Source organism: Ovis canadensis, chromosome 19, assembly GCF_042477335.2.
Source record: "Ovis canadensis isolate MfBH-ARS-UI-01 breed Bighorn chromosome 19, ARS-UI_OviCan_v2, whole genome shotgun sequence".
NCBI classification, from domain to species: Eukaryota; Metazoa; Chordata; class Mammalia; order Artiodactyla; family Bovidae; genus Ovis; species Ovis canadensis.
This window is the reverse complement of record NC_091263.1, coordinates 55554618-55575132: the sequence shown is the minus strand read 5'-3', so window position 1 is coordinate 55575132 and position 20515 is coordinate 55554618. Positions and strand designations below refer to the sequence as shown.

The window sequence follows — 20515 nt, the reverse complement described above, 5'->3', positions numbered from 1 at the left end:
CATTGCTCAAAGACTAAATGAGGTATGTTAAAAGGGCACAAGAAGTTGTATCGGGGGTATCTGCTGTAAAATGGAGTTGATTTGTACATTGAAATCATATAAACTATGGATTATAATATCTTGAATTTAAAAAAACTTGAGCTGACTAGATGAGCAGAGACAAAGTTAAAAAAAAAAAAAAAAGCAAAACAGAGTCAAGTTCTTGCTTGCAGAAAAATGCTATGTATACCTATGTGAAAGTTGCTCAGTCATGTCCGACTCTTTGCGACCCCTTGGACTATACAGTCCATGGCATTCTCCAGAATACTGGAGTGGGTAACCTATTCCCTTTTCCAGAGGACCTTCCCAACAAAAATGCTAGAAAATAAATGTATAAAAAATGATAGAATTAGATAGTCAACACCTTGTTAAGTTCCATATTATGGCTCAGGTGAAGATTATCTATGAATGCTAAAACTAAATTACTAAAAGAAAATTATTGGGGAAAAGATATTCAGCTTTGAGTTCATGATGCCACAAGCCTAGGAAAAAACAGCTTGTTTTGTAGCCATGGTAACATGCAGCTTCAAGAATCAGACTGAAGCCTATTCAAATGACCCTCTTCTGCTAGTCAACCAGTTACAGGCTTTTGTTGATGAAAGTCAGACACTCAAAAACAGACTTGCATATGTCCAAGTACCAACTAATCATCTCAACTTCTCACTCACTTAAGTAAACATGCTTCCAAATACCTTATCAATCCACTTACAGCTATAAAAATCTACCAATCCCTCATTCCACACTCCCTAGTTTAATCAGCTCAGAGAGACTGTAGTTGGCTAGTACAGCTCTTCCTTACATAAATTCAGCTCTTTTTATTTTAGTGGTAGTCTGAACCATTATGCCACTAAATATTAAGAATTTTAAAGATGTGTTTTGTTTCGTTTTTTTTACAATATGAGAGTCATCATCTACCCAAGGGGTCAAGTCTGGCAGTACCAACAGTAAGTAATTCAACTGGCCAGATATGACGTGCTCAGGTATGATACAGTGGTAACTAGGAAGCATCACCTATTTGGTGTCCTTGCCAGAAATGTTTGACTCTATCTGAATGATGAGAAAATTATCAGATGGATCAAGAAAGTAAAATATTACTTAGGACAACTGGCCTGCAGTCTTTTTTTTTTTTTTCAATTTTATTTTATTTATTTATTTTTAATTTTTATTTTTACTTTTAGTTTACAATACTGTATTGGTTTTGCCACACATTGACATGAATCCACCACAGGTGTACATGCGATCCCAAACATGAACCCCCTCCCACCTCCCTCCCCACAACATCCCTCTGGGTCATCCCCGTGCACCAGCCCCAAGCATGCTGTATCCTGCATCGGACATAGACTGGTGATTCGATTCTTACATGATAGTATACATGTTTCAGTGCCATTCTCCCAAATCATCTCACCCTCTCCCTCTCCCTCTGAGTCCAAAAGTCCGCTATACACATCTGTGTCTTTTTTGCTGTCTTGCATACAGGGTCATCATTGCCATCTTTCTAAATTCCATATATATGTGGCCTGCAATCTTTAAATGATTTAATGACACCAAGAACCAAGGGAGGAGGTAGGGACATTTTATAGATTAAAAGATATTAAGAGGATTTAATAACCAATTACAATGAATTGACCTCGACTGAATCATGTATCATGAGGAAAGAAGAAAATGTGAGCAAGGAAAGTATGTTGTTATCACTGAATTGATCTGGATTTTCTGCAGCAATGGTGTGTATGGTTTTATAGGTTATTCTTAGGAGAGACAGGCTGCATTATAGGAGTAAAGTGTCTTTATGTCTACAGCACATTTCTGTTGGATGGTTTGGAAAAAGGGAAAGTCTGACTGCAAAGAAACACTGTGGGTGTTACCAAGAAGGCAAAGTTAATGAATTTTGATTAGAGAGAAACAGGTGATCACGAAATTGGTTTTTCCCCCAAATTTAAGTTTAAAATTTTAAAATCCTCATTCATTTTTATTTTGAAAATTACATTCCCAGATATATCCCTGCTGCCCCAATTTCTCACTTACTATCAAAATAAATCTGTTATGCTGCAACTGTTTTTGTAAGTCAGCTCCTATCTTTATTGGCAGAAAGTATGGTCCAAATAAGCGAAGTCTAAAATATTTAATTCACAAAATTATTTTCCTCGCACAATAAAAAAGAAAACAAAGACAAATGTTTTTCAGTTTAGAATAGCTGAGATAAGATTCTCTTTGGAGGTTAAATATCCTCCAGTCTTTATCACAGAAATTTTATTTCTTGTGTCAGTTATGTCGCTGGAAGTCAGTGAGAGGGGAATCTTCCTCAGTGGAAAAGGAGGCCATCTCGATGCGTTTGGACAGACACCCAGAGATGCCACGGGCATCAGGGGACCCTGAGGAGTCTCTCTCTGCCTCCTGCATTCACACTAGTCTTTGGTGTTTCCGTGAGGAGTCCCTCGTGGGAAGACCAGCCTTCATCTGACAGAAGGGCATATGAACGGAGGCCACCTGGCAGGAATGCAGCTGGCTGCCACATCCCCGAGGGAACTGTGGACGACTCAAGAGAAGATAAAAGAAGGTGGACGAGAGAGTGGGCACTACAGATGAACAGACCAGCCACTGGTGCCTGGAGAAAAACCCCTGTCCTCGGAGCACAGGACTGTGGCTTGAGAAACATGTTATTAGGCAAAGGTACTATGATTCTAGTGTGAGCTAGAGCCATGAGAAAAGACAGCCGTGTGCTCTGGAGTGGCAGGCACCTTTGATTACAGCAGGCAGGAAGGCTGCAGAGCCCCCAGCATGCACAGGAGGCCCTGTCCCTGTTTATAGGTACCAACTAGAAAGAGCGATGCTTGATCTGGTGGCCAAGAGAGGAAGGAAAATCTATATGTTTCCAGGATGTGAATCACAAACTACCGAGGGAATTCCGTTGGGGGGGAGGGTGATAGCTTTAGTACTTATGGATTTGCAGGAAGAAAAGGCATTCTGGTAGCAACTCCACCCCAAAAGGAACTAACCACACAATTGAAAAAAGAAAAAGTCCACTTTCATAGACTCTGTCCTGCTAAGGAAAATAGACTAGAAAGGGAGGTTCAGGCTTTAATAATATTCAAAAAGAGGAAAAGGAAAACTTGAAGAACCCTGTGGAACAGTATGTTACATTTCAGTCTTCTCGAACTCTGGTAACTCCTTAGAAACCTAACAAGATAGTTAATATCTGACCCTTCATACATTCCAGGGCTGGAGTAGGAAATGGCAAACTCACTCCAGAATTCTTGCTTGGAAAATTCCTTGGGGCATAGGAGCCTGGAAGGCTACGGTCCATGGGATCGCAAAGAGTATGGACCATTTAAGCATATTACATATGTTAGCTCACGTGATGTTCAGAGCTACCCCATGAGGCAGATACCATTACCCCACCTTAAGCATGAGATAACTAAAGCAAAGACAGCTGAAATAACTTCTGGGTTGAGAATCCTACCCATGAGGAGCTGAGCTAGGATTCACACAGAGGCATGGGCTGCAAAGCTTACACTCCCTCAGTCCTGTGGCTACTATTTCTGTGTTCCAAATCACCTATGCCCTTAGGAGATAAAGCCTTGTGAAATTAAAGCAGCAATAGTGAGGACAAGAGGAGAAACTAGAGCTGAGGCACAGGAGTGGCTGCTGAGGAGCAGTCCACAAACTTTCAGTCTTCATACCCCATAAAACTGGTGAAAATGATTGATAACACCGAAGAGCTTGTGTTCGTGTGGACTGTATCTATTGATATTTAAGTAGAAATTAGAACTGAGAAAACATTATCTAATGATTCAAACAATAAATCCACATGTTAACATAAACAATATTTTTATAATAAGCATATTTTCCAAAACAAAAATATTGCTTTGCAGAGTGGCAGTATTTTACAGTTTCGTCAAACTCTCATGAAGGACCTTGCTGAAAGCCTACATTTAGGAAAAATCATCTAACTCAAAGCCTACTTTATAATAAAGCATTGAAGATCTCATGTAATTTATTGAATAGTGAACTGAAAGTGAAAAAAGGAATGGTGGTCTGGGTTGAAGGGTATCGGTTGCTAATCCTTCTGACTGTATGGCTGACTGGGAGCTGTGGTGGCAGCCAGCGCCCAGCAACATGATAGAGCGCATTGTTATTCTGGGAAAAGACCACACTGAGAATTCTAAACATGGTTTCTGCTGAATGTGTATCACTTTTGTACCATATGAAAGCCCAAAACTCATAAGCTGAACCATCTTCAGTCAGGGACCGTTCGTATTATTTTTTATAGAATAAGAAAGCACAGGTCTGCTTCTGGAAAGAGGCTATCTGATGCAGTGCCCCACCCCCAGTCTCTTCACTGATAACTTGGGAATAGCAATCTCTACCTCCTTCAAAGGGCTGCCAGGAAGATAAAGTGAATTTTTAAAGCATGCCTATGAAGTACTATGAAATTCTTGGTGGTAGTAGACTAAAAAAGAAGAAGAATATTTTTTTTAAATGCAGAAAATAAATATTTAACTGGTCTCTGCATAGAAATGCTTTGTAAGCTTAAAAGAACTGGAAAACCTCACAAATGATAAAGTTGACAAGCTTAACTACAAAAAACCTGAAATTTCTGTAATTATCATAAGCAACTGAAGAGGATGAGTCAAAGTAGGAATAATATTTGCAACAAATACAACAGGGAGAGGGCTAATTCCTAGAAGCTCTCTGAGTTTTAATAAATACACAAATAGGACACTAATAATTAAGTCATTAAAAATAATTCATAAACACACTGAAAAGTTCATCATATTATCCAATTAAGTAACTTAAATGGAAAACAATGACATATGTAAAATCTATCACATTGGCAAAGGTTAAGAGAAGCCCCCACATCTTAAACTTTCAAAGTTGAAGAGACTATCACGTGATGTATATTTTCACGTGCTGCTGGTAAAAGACAAATTTGGGGATATTTGTCAGCTTAAATACTGCATAACATTTTATCAAGTGATTCCAGTTTAAGAAATTTATCAGGAATGTGACCGAAGATCTTTCACTAAAATATTCCTTACCTGTGGTTTGAATACTGAATATCATAGTAGATCCATATGGTACACTAGAACTTCATTAATAAAAATCTCAGTGTTATTAAAACAGCAGAAAATGTCAATAATAGCTGAAAAATCAGGTTATAAAATATTTATCTTTCTTAAAGAAATGCAAAAAATAGGAAAAAAATTAGAAATAAACTGCAATTTTGGAAGGGGTTGTTTCTGGGTAATGAGATTATGGATAGTTTTTATTTTCTATAATGGAAAGATATTCTCATAATTAGAAAAAATAAATGCAAGATTTAAAAATCTGTTACACCTGATATAAACTAGATTGCTTTTTACAGAGACATAATTTAAACAAAACATTTATTTAGCCAAGCAATTCATTAGCTGGTTACCAAAAGACTGCAATGAGAATACTGAATGCTTTGAATATAGTTTAACCTCTTTTCTCAGGAACATTTTAGTAGTTTCAGAACTCCATGAGTGCTGAATACCTACTGTGTACTGATTATTATATTCAGGACACTGAGATGTTAAAAAAAAAAAAAGACATGAAGAAAAGAAAGAAAAGGGGGAAAAGAGTAGTTTCACTGGAAATAAACTGAGTCAGTTCTGGGCCCAAATCACTCCAGCATGTATAGGCTGAACACTGCAAAACAAAGGACTATTACTTATCAGCAAATTGGTAGCAATCTTATTGCCCTGAGGCTTGTACAGAGACACTTCACTTGAAAAAAAAAATCCATTAAAATTAGTTCAAAGAGCAAGACACAGAGGTGGTGTGAGGGGGTCATTTTTCAGTGCTGTGTGAAGGAGAAAGATGTACACAGTAAGTCCCGTCACAGTCAATGAGAGCGGAGCATCCAGACCCCTGGTTTAGACTAATCTAAACCCTGGAAGGATTTAACAATCAAAGCGGCAAAGCAACTCTCAGCCATGAATGAACCCTGGGATTGCTCACTTACCTATTCTTCCCAGGCACTAAAGACAGTAGAAAATAATTTTTTTAACCACATCTTACAGGGAAAAAAAAAATAAAAAGGCTCATAAAATGTCAAATTCTCATCATTTTGCAGGTTTACTTTAAATCCTGGGTATTATTTTAATGCCATTCTTAATTGAGTAGTTTAAAAGTGGGTTTGGGGTTATTCCAATTGTTATGTGACATTCACATAGAAATCCAGAAATTAATTTGGTTTAAGCTTCAGTTTTATGAACTTTGGGCCACAATTAAACGGCACCCCTTATCCAATCCCAAGCCCTTGGTTAGCCTCAAAGTGTCAGGATAATGACAAAGAAAAAAGCGTCATTATTATGCCATGCTTTCATAGCCAAAGCCATTCATTCTTCTGACTTACATATCATCTTGCTTTAATCTAGAAAGCTATCTTTATTTTTAGATTAGGAAAAAAAAAAAAAGATGAACTCACTTGACTAGAATCTCCAAATGGGACTAAAAACCAGTTCTCCAACTCCCTGTCCCAAATTCACTGGCAGTTTCAACAAGTATAAATGGCTCTGCACTGGAAGAGGGTACACAAAATATTAGACCCACCAGCAGGTAGAGTCTTTCTCCTCCCCGTATGTTCAGTGATGCTGGTCACAGGACAGGAAGAGAGCCTCTCTAATCCACTGATCATTGTTTGCCGTGGCTTGAGTTCTGCAGTGGGGTCAGAGAAGGCCTCTGTGAGGAGGTGACAACACGGGGACTGGGGCAGAGCAGATGAGACCTGGGGAGGCATGTATGCGAAGGTCAGAGGGAAGCTCACTCCTGGTGAAGACAAGGCTGGTGCAAGAGCCCAGTGGCTGAAACAGCTCACTGAGGCAAGGGTCAGAAATCCAGGACGCCAAAGTGAAGACTCGAGATGTTATTCTAATCGAAAGAAACAACCACTGAAAATCTTAAAGCCAGGGAATAATGTGGTCTAATATCTATGTTAAGAAGCCCATGCCAGGTGCTGTGTGATGTTAGGTTGAAGGGCAGAGGAGGGAAGTGGTTGGGAGGTGTAAACAAGGAAGTAGACAAGTGGTCGTGCCCGGTCCAGGCACACGTGGGCAGGGGTGGTGGAGATGGCGAGCGGCAGTGTAAGGATATGCTGAGGATGCTCTCCATTACAAGTTCTGGCATCACTTTCATAAGGAAAGGGCCTCAGAAACTACAACTGATTCCTGTTGCTGGTCACGTTTCTGCACTTCCTGAACAATCAGCCCATTTCTACCTCAAGGAGAGCATCTCTTTCTCCTTCCTTAGGCTGGTGCCAGAGAGGCCAGGGCCAACTCTGTAACCCATCTCTGACAGCTTTATGGACACTTGGTATCTATTTCATGTACTACGTTCACTTTTGGCTCCATCTTATTTTCCTTATTCTCTTTTTGACTCTCACTTGTTTGCACTTATTTTTAAAGTACTTAATCTTACTATTTCACTACACTTTATTAGTCAACTTAAGTCATTTTCTAAACACTTTCAGGAAGTAACCAAGTAGACAAACTGCCTCAGTGATGCCCTGGTTACTGTATAAATAACAATAAATCTTAAGAAAGGCTTTATCAAAGGAATGCATTAGAAACAAAGATGTATAAATAAGTATATATGTAAGACAACCTGTATGTGTGAGAAGCCAAGAAAAGGGGGCCATAAAAATTGACTGAAGGAATGAAGAAATTGCATACACACTTGCCCTAGACTCCCCGAGGAAGACAAGATGGTGAAAAAATCTTGGGAAATTGAAGTTCATCATCTGCTGAGATACCAAACCCTGTTTAATTTGTGACATTTAGGAGGATATTAAATAGGGCTGAACCAAGAAAGGCTAGTTTCACTGTCCTGGCTGGAATCTACACAGAAATCTTCAGCCACTCTGCTGGGGTGCACAGAGGGAAGGTATTTTTTTTTCATGCTGAAACCACCTGTTAGTCTTCTCTTTCAAAGCCATGCACTGTGGAACAATAAATTTCAACTGTGCATCCGCGTGTGAGTGTGTGCATGTATGGAGATGTGTAAAAATTCAAGCTGATGCTCCTAACCACCATACTGAATTGACAGGTGTAAAAATTTATCACATTATTCTACTTGCTAAGTGAGGACCCTTGTCTTTTTTTAGGTTTTAAAGCTAAAAATTTCAGATAGTCAACCATCGTTACTCATTGAACAAATGTTTAGTGATTGTCTGTCACATGCCAGGCACATGGGGATGCAGTCAGGAATTCCCCCCCTCACAGCGATTCTGACTTTCACAGAGCTTGCATTCTGGTCAGCCCGAGACACAAACGAGTTACATAGTAAGTTGGAACATGATTAATGCCACAAAGAAAAAGAAAGTAAATGTGGTACTGAAACCTTAGAGAGGAAGACCATCCTGAGATGACGCCTGCCTACAATGTGTGTCCAACAATCCAATCTCAGATTAAAATTTCCAGTCCTGTCTAACACAGATTTGAGATGGAACCTTGAGCAGTTAGAGCTCTCTACCAACTTCTGCCCCACTCCTGACTGAGCTACTCTGGGATTGGAGACAGAGTTCTGTATCAGCGGGTGGAGAGCAGGTTTCCCTGGCCCTATCCAAGTTCCATCTGCCGAGTTTCTGCAAATATGGTGGTCTCTGCATGTTTCAGGATTCACAGGATTGAAGGTCTTCAAGTTCCACCCTCACTCTATCTGCTTCTGAGAACTCTCTCACAAAAGGATGGTCATGTCTCCCTTTATAACTTTGCCAGCGGTTTATGATCCAATCACTTTCTCCACAGGCCTGTGCCTCAGTTGGAACAACAAATCTACCTGACCAGCCTTGTGGCACCTACTGCTGATATTCATGGGTTTTTATAAGAACCAGGGGAGGAATCTGTTTGTTTCCTCCAGGGGCTGTGGCAATTGAAATGGAGTAGAAAAGTTGCTCCCATCTTCTTCTCAGGAACATTATTCTCCTTGCCCTGCAAAAAACCTCTCCTGATCTCCTTACCCACTGCTCAGAAATAGGCAGATGAGAAGCAAGCACTGGTCTATGTTTGGGCGCAATCCTAATCTCTGTAGGGCAAAGGGGAAGCTATATGGTCCTAAAGAGCCTGTGCTTGCACTGTGACCCCACTGCGTAGATAGCAGTGTCAACACAGCCTGCAGGTTCTGCTCAGCCAGCATCACTCCAAGGAACAAGATGTCAGCATCCTTTCACCAAGGATGAAACAAGCCCCCGCTCAGGGCTTTGAGCACATGACACTTGGTGGGGGGTGGAAGAGGGGTAGGAATAATCACTCCAGAAAGAGGTAAGAGAACAGCCTCTCCGCATTCTTCACTGCTCTCTACTTCCCCTGACTTCTCCCCTTACAAGGTTTGTGAGCATGGAGGTGGGATTCAACAGGTCTGTCTGGGTCTGCTGCTGCCATGAGAGTGTGGCTATCGCTCACACATGGTCATCTCACCAGAAATGATGTCAACCTTTCTGTTGAGGTTCACACTCTAGGGCAATATGAAAAGTCCCACTCAATGTCTGTTCCAGCCCTGAATTTCAATTTCATTATTGCAGCTATAGCTCCATGACTGAAAAGCTTCTAGGAGTCATTCGGTCCCTAAACAGAATAGAAAATACTAACTAGTACCATATTAATAGATGTTGGCATGAGAAACATGCTTCAGAATTTAATGTAATTTCTGTTGATTCATTTTACCTTGACACATCTTATTTAATAAATTCAAAAGCAATCATCTTTGGTAAATGGAAGGGGATCCATGGTTTACTGTTAAAGTATTACCACTCAACAGATAATTCTTAGTCTCAACAAATCTCTTGAACTGGAAATAAATCTTGAAGATGAAAAGATCTCTTGGTAACTACAGCCATTTTAAAACCTATTAGAAAAGAGAAAATGTAGAGAACCAGCAGAATTTCACTCTTCCTGGACTCACCTTACCTGGGAGTGAATTATCCTGCTTGCCAAGCAAGGTGTTTGGCCCCGCACTCACAGTGCTGCAGAGTCATGCTTAAGCCACGTAGGTTTTTCAGAAGTCCTCAAAGTTAGCCTTATTCCTTAATGATGATGATTACAGCCAAACAACCAAGACACCAAAATAGCAGCAAACATTATAAATGACAGAGTGTAGACAGACGACAATGTAGCACTGGAAAGCAGGAAAAATGGGGATGTTTAAGACTCCAGGGAAAAGAACTCCTCAAAACACCTAACCAATGGTACAAAAAGGTTTGGAGCACATGGGACAGCAACTAGAAGTGGCAGAAAGAGCAACAGAATGAGGATCCAGAGTTTTGGGTGAAGTCTTGACTCCCATGAATTACGGCCAACACTGGCCTGAGACTCTGCCTTCCCATTCCAACTGGTCAGAGGGGATAGAACAAAATAGCGACCTCAACAATGCATTGCTCATTATAAAATATTATTTAATTCACTTATTTCAATTTCAGCATCAAAGCTCCAATACTCAGGCCACCTGATGCGAAGAGCTGACTCATTAGGAAAAAACCATGATGCTGGGAAAACCTGAGGGCAAGAGGAGAAGGGGGTGACAGAGGATGAGATGGTTGGATGGCATCAACGACACAAGGGACATGAGTTTGAGCAAAGTCTGGGAGATCGCGAAGGACAGAGAAGCCTGGTGTGCTGCATCCATGGGGTTGGCAAAGAGTCGGACATGACAGAGTGACAACAGCAAAAACGTCTTTCAATCAATTTATTTCTATGACATTATTTTCAATAAAATATATTAGCAAGTTGAATGCATGTACATACACACTCATCCCTACCACATTCACACGCATGAGACAGACAGACCAAGAAACCACTGTCTCAACCCTTTCCTGCTGCACTTAAGTTTTCCCCTATAACGGTGTTAGGCAGTTACCATTCCACTGTGAGGAAGCCAGCCGTTTAAAACAAAGAAAGAATTTTGGTGTTTTTAATTCATTGGTGACTCTGCTATTATATGCCAGTCTCCATGGTGTTTAAGAGCAAATATCAGGCTTGAGCCATAGGATGGAAACGAAGCTTCCTCCTATCAGTGTTCATTTCTAAAACCAGGGCTGTAACTGACTGCATCCACTGGCATGCCCATGCCTGCTATTAAAATATTGTAACAGTTCTGCCCATACTGCCTCCTGGGAGCTGCTCACACTTCTCTGCCTCCTCCCCTGGGTCTCTCCAGATCTTCCCACAAAGCAGAAATTAACAGGATGGTGTTGTGACAGAGCAGAGAACTTCCAGGAAATACACTGACATTAGGACATTGGTCACTGCTGTGTGTCATATTAATTGCTGCATCTAAAAATAAGTCCTCTGCCTAAGATATCCAGCCATATGCCTGATCCCCAGCTGTGGGTCCACCTAAGCCAAGCCAAGACTCGAGGCATATTTAAAGCCTGGAACGGAAATCTCAGGAAAACAATTTAGATTGCAAAACTAGTTCAGATACCTACTATTACAGAGAGTTCTGAGGATAAGGCCAATTTAGGATTTGTGCCCAAGAGCTATTTGCAAATTTATAGTTATTTTTTCAGTCGATTAGTTTGAGAAAGGAAATGGGAGCTAAGTAAATAAATTAGATCATTAATTTGCAATAAATATAAATTAATTATGCTAATTCTAAGACTGGAACATATATATAAATTATGTATATATAATAAACAAGGCATACACATAAGACTCTATTAGCGAAAGAAAGACATCTTGACTTATTGTGTTGTGGAAAATCCATGTATATTCATTCAATAGATCTTAACAGTTTTGATATGTGTATGAAAATATAGGATAAACATTACACTGCCTACTGATGTTCTAACAAATCTATTTTCATTCCAAATGGAAATTAGGATATATTTTGTGTTATCTGAGTTAATTACATGACATTTCTTGTGAATAATGATGTATTATTCCATTCATTACTTCCAATTATGTTCTGTTACAAGTGCAAGGCAGGCAACACCGTGACCAGCCTTTTCCTGTTGCTCACAATCTGATAGCTTGCCTGGGAAGCAGGTCAAAAATATGCCCAGAATATAATGAACAAGTTCAGACACTGTTAACCATGAGAGTTTAAAATTACCTGAGGAAAGTTTCACATGGAAATAAATAGAAATGGGGAATGGCATTCTATACAGGATATTCATTTTTTGCAATTAATATGAAGAATATTCAAAGTGTTATTTTAACACATATAATTATCATCCCACCATTTGCTGGAGCTGGAGACAGAGCATCTCCTGTTCCCTAACTCACTCACATACACACACACACACACACACACTAATAGGATTATGTTCTGTGAGAGACTGGCAGGTGGCAAAGGTATCTTTTTGTGGTTGTAAAATAATTCTGTGGGCTTTGTGCAATTCTAAGAGAATACAGAAACCTCCTAAAAGCTCTGATTTAAAAGCCGTCAGGACTTTCCTCCTCAAACACATCACCATGGTCAAGCCAGCTCATCTCACCCCACTCACAGTAGGTCCTGAAGCTAGAAGGTAAATCCTATTATGGAGAAGCAGTCAAGGTCAAAGGTAAATAGTCACAACTAAGGGATGAAGTGTAGGGGCAAAGTGAACCACAAAATCACCACTCACCAGTATCCTCACCAACCAGTAGGCTGCAAGGAGCCAGGGAGAGATGGTGGCCAGCAGGAAGGGGGCTGGATGAAGTCTAGAGATCAGTGTGTACACGCCTCAGGCACACTGTTTCATGGGTGAGTCACCTTTATTTGAAGTCACTGGGGCAAAATATATAAAATCCACACATTTTTCTCCATCCAATTTCAAATGTTCATTGCGCGCGCGCGCACACACACACACACACACACACACACACACAGAATCTATTAAACCCTTCAAATCTATCATTCTGTCTATAATAAAAAATAAAGATGCCAGTCTCAGCTCCAAGAATGAGAAATAAACCCGAGAGGAAAAGTCTTGGCAAGGAGCCTTTCTACTCCGCTACCTGTGGCAGTTACTGCCCACTGCCCCTGCATACAGCCCCAGAATCCTACTCAACACTATGAGCTCACTACCAACCCGAGAAACAGCAGATAACCGTATTTTCTCTCTGAGCAGTAACTCCTCAGATGACAAGCCAAGATAGATGACAGACACACAAGGTTTGTCTTGTAATGGGGGCTGGCAGGATCCTCTGTGCTAGGTTCTGGACACTGAAAAAAGATATCAGTCAATTTAGTGCACGCTGAAAACATAGAAGAGCTTTCTGTGTTGCTCCTGACGAATGCTGTAAAAAACTGTTCAAGCTGGAGGTAATGTACTCTACTGACCCAAAGGTAGGCACACATTTATACGGAAACCTTTCCCTTAGAAACAGCATAAGAACACTCTGAGCAATCACTGCTGTTTGCAGATCTTTTGGACACAACAATCTGCCAAATGAAGTCAAGAAAAACATGACCACAAGGAAACCAACTTTTCCCACTACTCAGCTCAGGACAAAGGGTGTATGCTCAACTTTGAACACATCTCCTACAGTATTTTAAGCTGGGTAATATACAACAGGCCCAAAAACGGTGGCGGGAGGGGGGGGGGCTGGGGTAGGCATATGCTTAGGGAAATTTCAAGAGCAAAAAGGTCTATCTTTAGTAATAAAGATATTAAAATAGTTCTTGCACTCATTTTATTTGCACAGGAAGGTTTTAAAAGAAACTCTTTCAGAAATGAAAAGATCATGAGATCACTAATAACTGCAGTTTCCTGAACAATTAAAGAAATTCACAAGATTACAACCTACTCAGGAAATGACAAATATTTCTGATTTTTACGGAAGGACTAAAAGGGCACTTTTATCTATAGCATCTATTCCGTAAGAAGCACGGTTAAGTAATGAAGCTATTTTTATTATCTGTTCCTTTATTTCAAGAATACTCAATATGGCAATGGCCTGAAAACAGAACACTGCTTGCTTAGGGAGATAAAATTTTGTATTAAAAGGCAATTGCTGGATTTTTCTTTTTTATCTATTGACGTTAGACCTTAGAACACAATTTCCCTTGCACCAAACTTTTGTTTCCAACATGTCAGCAGAAATGTCCTTTAAGTTACCTAGTCTAATTCTTCACAAATACACTTTGTAAGGCTGTCCTCAATGTATCATCCTAACATGGCTTGGCCCTGATAACATTCTGTGTGTGATGCTCCCGCTTGGAAGAATCTGCTCTTTTTAATAACAGATTCAGTAAACTGTTGACAAATGATTTGTATAATATAGTATGGCCAGCAAGCAAGGTTTGTTTCTGTCATTACACAACACATTCAACCTGTCCACAAAGGTGGCCATGTTCCCCTTATGTCAGAGCCCCATATGCCATGCTGAATAGCAATTCAAAGATCAATACATTGTCTGCTGAAAACTACAGGACGTAACAAATGAATAATTTTATTTACAATAAAAGCCCCAGTCCCCAAATGGATTCCACTAATGTTCAAATTCATTTTTCATGCTCACCTCAAGATGAGAGGTAGACACAGCCCGATGCAAGGGGAGTGGAGTGGAGACAAGTATTAACCACGTTGACTCAAATGTTTTCAAGCCGCGAACAATAGCTGGGCTGCACCAAGTACATGAATAAAACGTTGGCTGCAGAATTGTGAAGATGCAACCTCCAAAATGCTCTGTTCTCTTTCCAAGACTCCCTGAAAAGCATTTTCCAGCAACAGGAAATTAAGGGATTAAAGACCTTCAGACATATGCTTCCAGAGTGTTGCACCACAGAGGCCAAAGCCTATTCAATCAACTTTAAACACTGTTTACAACAAGCAGAAGTGTCTGCTTTAGGTGGGGATGAAGAGGGACGTAAGCAGCTCTTCTGAGAATGGAAGCAAACAGTCTTGCTTCAAAAGCATATCTGCAGCCCCCGATCTGACGGTTCTTTTCCTCCTCAGGAACGTATAAAGTGAGCCAGTGAGTCAAGTGGAAAAAAAAAAAAAGGTTGAGGAGTGGGGAGCAAAATGTTAAGAGAGGACACAAGTTCAAAGATGACATTTACAAGTCTCTTCTGAATGGCACATTCCCCAGAGGCCACCTCAACACTCTTTTAAAAAAGAAATCATCACAAACACAAAATAGAATTTTCCAGTTCACAACAAGATAGCAATATACTGCCCTTAAAATAGAGACTCGTCCATTGGCCAATTAACACAGTCAGAAAAAAATGGAAAAGAATCTCTTCCCATATGCTGTCAGTCCATTCACTGCATTTAGACTTAATACAAGACACTCTTAACAGTAAAGAGAACTGTAACTGACAGAGCATGCAGGGAGAACTGGATGAGATACTAATAAATCTGGAATAAAATGTTGACAAGACATGGCTTTGTGCATGGGAATACAGGAAAGGCAGGATCTCAGTATTAACTGAAACTATCCACAAGCTCCTGATGTTTACAGATTCACTTTAAATTCAGTCAACACAATATTCTGGGTGCTAAGAAAAAGAGACATACTAAGAGCCGATTTCGCCCCCACCTCTTCCCGGGAATGCAACTCCACACAGACAAACAGAAATGAACACAGCTCTGGTCTGGGGCAGACTGGGATTAGTGTTTGGCATGAGGCTTGGGAGAGAGTAGCTCAATAATAAACCATTGAATAAATCAACATGCGAATAAGGAATCAAGGGTCACAAAAAGGATGGAACTGTTTTTTTTCCCTAAGAGGGCAGGACAGGTATCGAAGTAAGCACTTTAGTTCAAGTGAAAAGGAAGGGAAGGACCTCGAGGTGAAGAGAGAAGCATGAGGAAGAGTGGGAGTCAGCAGGTAAAGGGAAATACAACACCTGTTTAAGGAAATAGCTGGAAAGTGGGGAGGGTGAGTTAAGATAATGAAAATCTTTTAAAGGGATGCTAAGAAATTTGGACTTTATCCTCAAGTTGGAAAAGATCCTGATGCTGGGAAAGATTGAGGTCAGGAGGAGAAGGGGAGAACAATGAGATGATTGGATGGCATCACCAACTCAATGAACATGAGTTTGAGTAAACTCTGGGAGATAGTGAATGACAGGTAAGCCTGGTGTGCTGCAGTTCATGGGATCACAAAGAGTTGAACACATTTGAGCGACTGAACAACAATTCTCAAATAAAATGATATCCATTATATTCATCAGTGATTTTTTGCAAAGGAATAGGAGAGTGGTGACATCAGAGCTGTGGCTCAGAGAGAGCTGTAGGCTGGGCTGGGGAAGTCCAGGGGTAAAGAATCAGAAGACCTAGAAGACCCACAACAAGGGGCTTATTTAGGGCAGGCAGGGTAGAGAACTGCGGAGGACGGGGCGGGGAGCAGGAGGGGCAGTGATGGTCTGCTGCAACCATTTCACCATTTATTTTATGAAATGCAGAAAGTGAAGAGGAACTAAAAAGCCTCTTGATGAAAGTGAAAGAGGAGAGTGAAAAAGTTGGCTTAAAGCTCAACATTCAGAAAACGAAGATCATGGCATCTGGCCCCATCACTTCATGGGAAATAGATGGGGAAACAGTGGAAACAGTGTCAGACTTTATTTTTGGGGGCTCCAAAATCACTGCAGATGGTGACTGCAGCCATGAAATTAAGACGCTTACTCCTTGGAAGAAAAGTTATGACCAACCTAGACAGTATATTCAAAAGCAGAGACATTACTTTGCCGACTAAGGTCCATCTAGTCAAGGCTGTGGTTTTTCCTGTGGTCATGTATGGATGTGAGAGTTAGACTGTGAAGAAGGCTGAGTGCTGAAAAATTGATGCCTTTGAACTGTGGTGTTGGAGAAGACTCTTGAGAGTCCCTTGGACTGCAAGGAGATCCAAGCAGTCCATTCTGAAGGAGATCAACCCTGGGATTTCTTTGGAAGGAATGATGCTAAAGTTGAAGCTCCAGTACTTTGGACACCTTATGCGAAGAATTGACTCATTGGAAAAGGCTCTGATGCTGGGAGGGATTGGGGGCAGGAGGAGAAGGGGACGACCGAGGATGAGATGGCTGGATGGCATCACGGACTTGATGGACGTGAGTCTGAGTGAACTCCGGGAGATGGTGATGGACAGGGAGGCCTGGCGTGCTGCGATTCATGGGGTCGCGAAGAGTCGGACACGACTGAGAGACTGAACTGAACTGAACTAGTAGGCAGAGCTATTCACTGTTTCAATTTCCAAATCACAGGACAAAAGAATATTACTTCACGCAAGCAAATGAGTTACTTATTAAAATTCTTCTCACAATTGTCACCTAAGAGAGTTTACCAAGGTAAAGTAAAATAAAAAGTTTCAGAATCATTATATAAAAAGGATTGTTTGAATCCATTATCCACTGCCCCTGAAATTACTTTAAACACTGTAGACGTAAAAGAGCTTTACGGAGTACGCTGATTGCACTGAGTGTACCATTCTCAGCCTTGGACAGAGCTGAGTCCTTCTTGCTACCTTCCAAACAAACTGAGGTTGTTGATTTTAATACAACGCTCCCCTTGTCCTTGGCATTTACGCAACGAGGTGATAATCAACCAGGACTCATTTTCAAAATGGCAATTTCAGTGCCATCTGGAACAAAACTAGTCATCATTCACTAACTGCTCACTGTTCACTATAAATATTTTCCTTGAAGCAGACACCTCTATTTCAGTTCAAACACATATATGACCCAGGTCTTACACAGCACACTTTCAGAGGTGGTTAAAAAGACCATGAAAAATCAAGTTGCTTACCGTTAATATAGGAGTTTAAAAAAATCAAAGTTTATTCCATTATTAACCGTTTTTTAAAAAGTGCAGCTCTACAATCTCATATTCTGTCAGTCCGAAGCATTAAGATTCGTTCATCTAAATTCACATTTTCACCCCAAATTCCTTCAGTTCTTTGACAAAAGTCAATTAAAACTGACACCCAAAGAGAGATGGCATTTAAACATTATACTTTTGACACAGGAATTAGACATTTTGCTTAAAAAAATATTCCTCAAAGGAAAAAGGCAACCACAGACTTGCAGCAAAATCAAATGAGAAAATAAAATGCCTGTGTTATTTCAAGAACTTCAAGGTCTTTTGGAGAAACTCAATATGAAAATGTGACACAACTTAAAAACTGTCATTTTATAGGAGCATCCTGCATCCTTTTAGAGTTTTTTAATAAACAGAAGATGAAATTTTCTGACCTTATATACTTATAAAATTAAATATTTTTATAAATTTAAAAGTTAAATATTATTAAGAAAAATATATATTATTTACTAGCTTATTGATATTATTATTAGTTTTATAAATTTATGAAATTTATTTTGGTTTAAAGTTCAAATCAAGAAATTTGGGAGTCTACCACAAAAACCACAATTTTCTTTTGCTGCATGTTTTATTAGTAGTTACATGATCAAGAAAGAAGATGATTCATCAAGTTTTCAAGCATTTTCAAAAATCCCATTTAAAAAAATATAACTCATTCTTAGAAAAAATCTTGACACTTTTATATACTCAGAATTACCAAGAAATTTATTTCAAAGTAGAAGCATGTCTCAATGTGGAAATGCTTATGATCTTAAAATACAACATTTCATAGTCTGCTGCCCTCTGCATAGTAAATTAAGTTGGGGTGGGTAGGGGGGGGAACAAAATTTTTGAAGAGTTAGTACAAATGTCATCCACATACAGTCACGAGTGATACTTTCAACAACATAAAAATAACTCTCCAGGGCATTTCACCAAATTCTCCCTCTCCCACCACAAAGAATAAAGCTTCTACTGAAATCGATGGTCAGAGGGAAATAAAATACCCCACACCACCAATGGCACCAGACAATGATCTAGAAGCTGGGATGTTTTCCAAGAGAAAATGCTATCTCAGACTCTAACATAAAATATATTAGTATATTTATGTGTTTGAATGCAATTAAAATTCACAGCTTGAATGATCTCCAAGAGGTAAAGAAACCAAGCCAGTCTCAAATCTTCATGTAACACCTTACTTCCATAACACAAGCGTGTCACCCAATCTCTTATCTTACTATTAGAGTGCACACTTGACACCTGAAAACAAAGTGCTAAGGATATTCATTGGATCCATTTTAGAAGCACCTATTTATTTACACAGCCACAACAGTGAAAAGGTTATGCAAAAATTCACCTCCAAAGCCACAGTTGCTAAGCAACTCCTTTCCAGAAGTTCTGCAGCACTGATCAAGCATATTACTGGTGCCACCAACTGGTTTCAGAATAAATGTGAATATTGTCCTACCTGGTTTCTCCAAAGGGGGAGACAGGAGGATTCCTTGCTTACCTTTTTGGTCGAATACTAGAGGTTAATGGCTGTGTTCATTTGGTCTGTTTTCTCTCTTAAAAAAAAAAAAAAAAAAAAAAGGATACGTCCAGGTACCACAGGCTTCCTGTTCACCAGGGCAAAGGACAGTTCTGTTTTGAGAAACACCACGGAGGGCTTGATGAGATGTTGGCCAAATCTGAATGACATTTCCTCAAATTCAAGTCTGGAAGAGAAGAGGATGTAGAAAACGGACATTCATCAAATTCCATTGAGAAACTCAGATCATACACAAATTTAAAGAAAGCAGAGTCTATTACTACAGATCCTTAGCTATCAAGAAGATGTCATTTAAGCTGCCCCACATTTAATGTTCACTAAGATGTATGGATGTGAGAGTTGGACTGTGAAGAAAGCTGAGCACCAAAGAATTGATACTGTTGAACTGTGGTGATACAGAAGACTCCTGAGAGTCCCTTGGACTGCAAGGAGATCCAACCAGTCCATTCTAAAGGAGATCAGTCCTGGCTGTTCACTGGAAGGACTGATGCTAAAGGTAAGACTCCAATACTTTGACCACCTCATGCGAAAAGTTGACTCATTGGAAAAGACCCTGATGCTGGGAGGGATTGGGGGCAGGAGGAGAAGGGGATGACAGAGTTTGAGATGGCTGGATGGCATCACCAATTTGATGGACATGAGTTTAAGTAAACTCCGGGAGTTGGGAGGCCTGGCATGCTGCGATTCATGGGGTCGCAAAGAGCCGGACACGACTAAGCGACTGAACTGAAGATGTATTCTGGGTAAGTCCTCTTAAAATATCCCACTCTCCCTACCAGCGCTGGATTTAGTGTTTTCAAGCAAAAGCTCACACACAGACAACAAGTCTTCTTAAATCCCTCTGCTCTTCAAGTAGCCACCTGAACTCAAATCCTCTAGGTCCAATCTGGCAGGTACTGTTTTTAACCATCTGTTTCATTTTTGCTAAGCTGAAAATTTTCATGGTTAAGCATTGACTATAAACCTTCTAATTCTTAAAGAGGTATCTCTGGGGTCTCTCTTTTCTCAAATGGTTTTATCTTTATCTAAAAGCAATTTATAAAAAGTACAAATGCTCTTTGACCTTGTGTACAATTACAAAAACATGCGTGTACTCCCAGAGAACTATTATAGCAAACTTTCAAAAATTAAGAGAAAAAAATCTGAGGAAAAAGAAGAAGAAATAACATAGAGTTCAAAATGAAAACAAT

The 20515-nt window shown here is 40.0% G+C and overlaps 1 protein-coding gene across 33 annotated transcripts in view; it reads right to left on the bottom strand.

The window, feature by feature from the left end:
• Nucleotides 1-20515, bottom strand: part of FHIT (fragile histidine triad diadenosine triphosphatase) — a 1561686-nt gene that overhangs the window by 813447 nt on the left and 727724 nt on the right. For 30 of the 33 annotated variants that reach the window (XM_069560458.1, XM_069560461.1, XM_069560472.1 and 27 more), the window contains one exon: nucleotides 19373-19491. In XM_069560458.1, coding sequence (XP_069416559.1) covers nucleotides 19373-19475 — 103 coding nt within the window. In that variant the 5' untranslated portion in view covers nucleotides 19476-19491. Of the gene's footprint in view, nucleotides 1-19244; nucleotides 19492-20515 lie in introns of all 33 variants that reach the window. The other 3 variants (XM_069560486.1, XM_069560487.1, XM_069560488.1) reach the window with 1 other exon arrangement.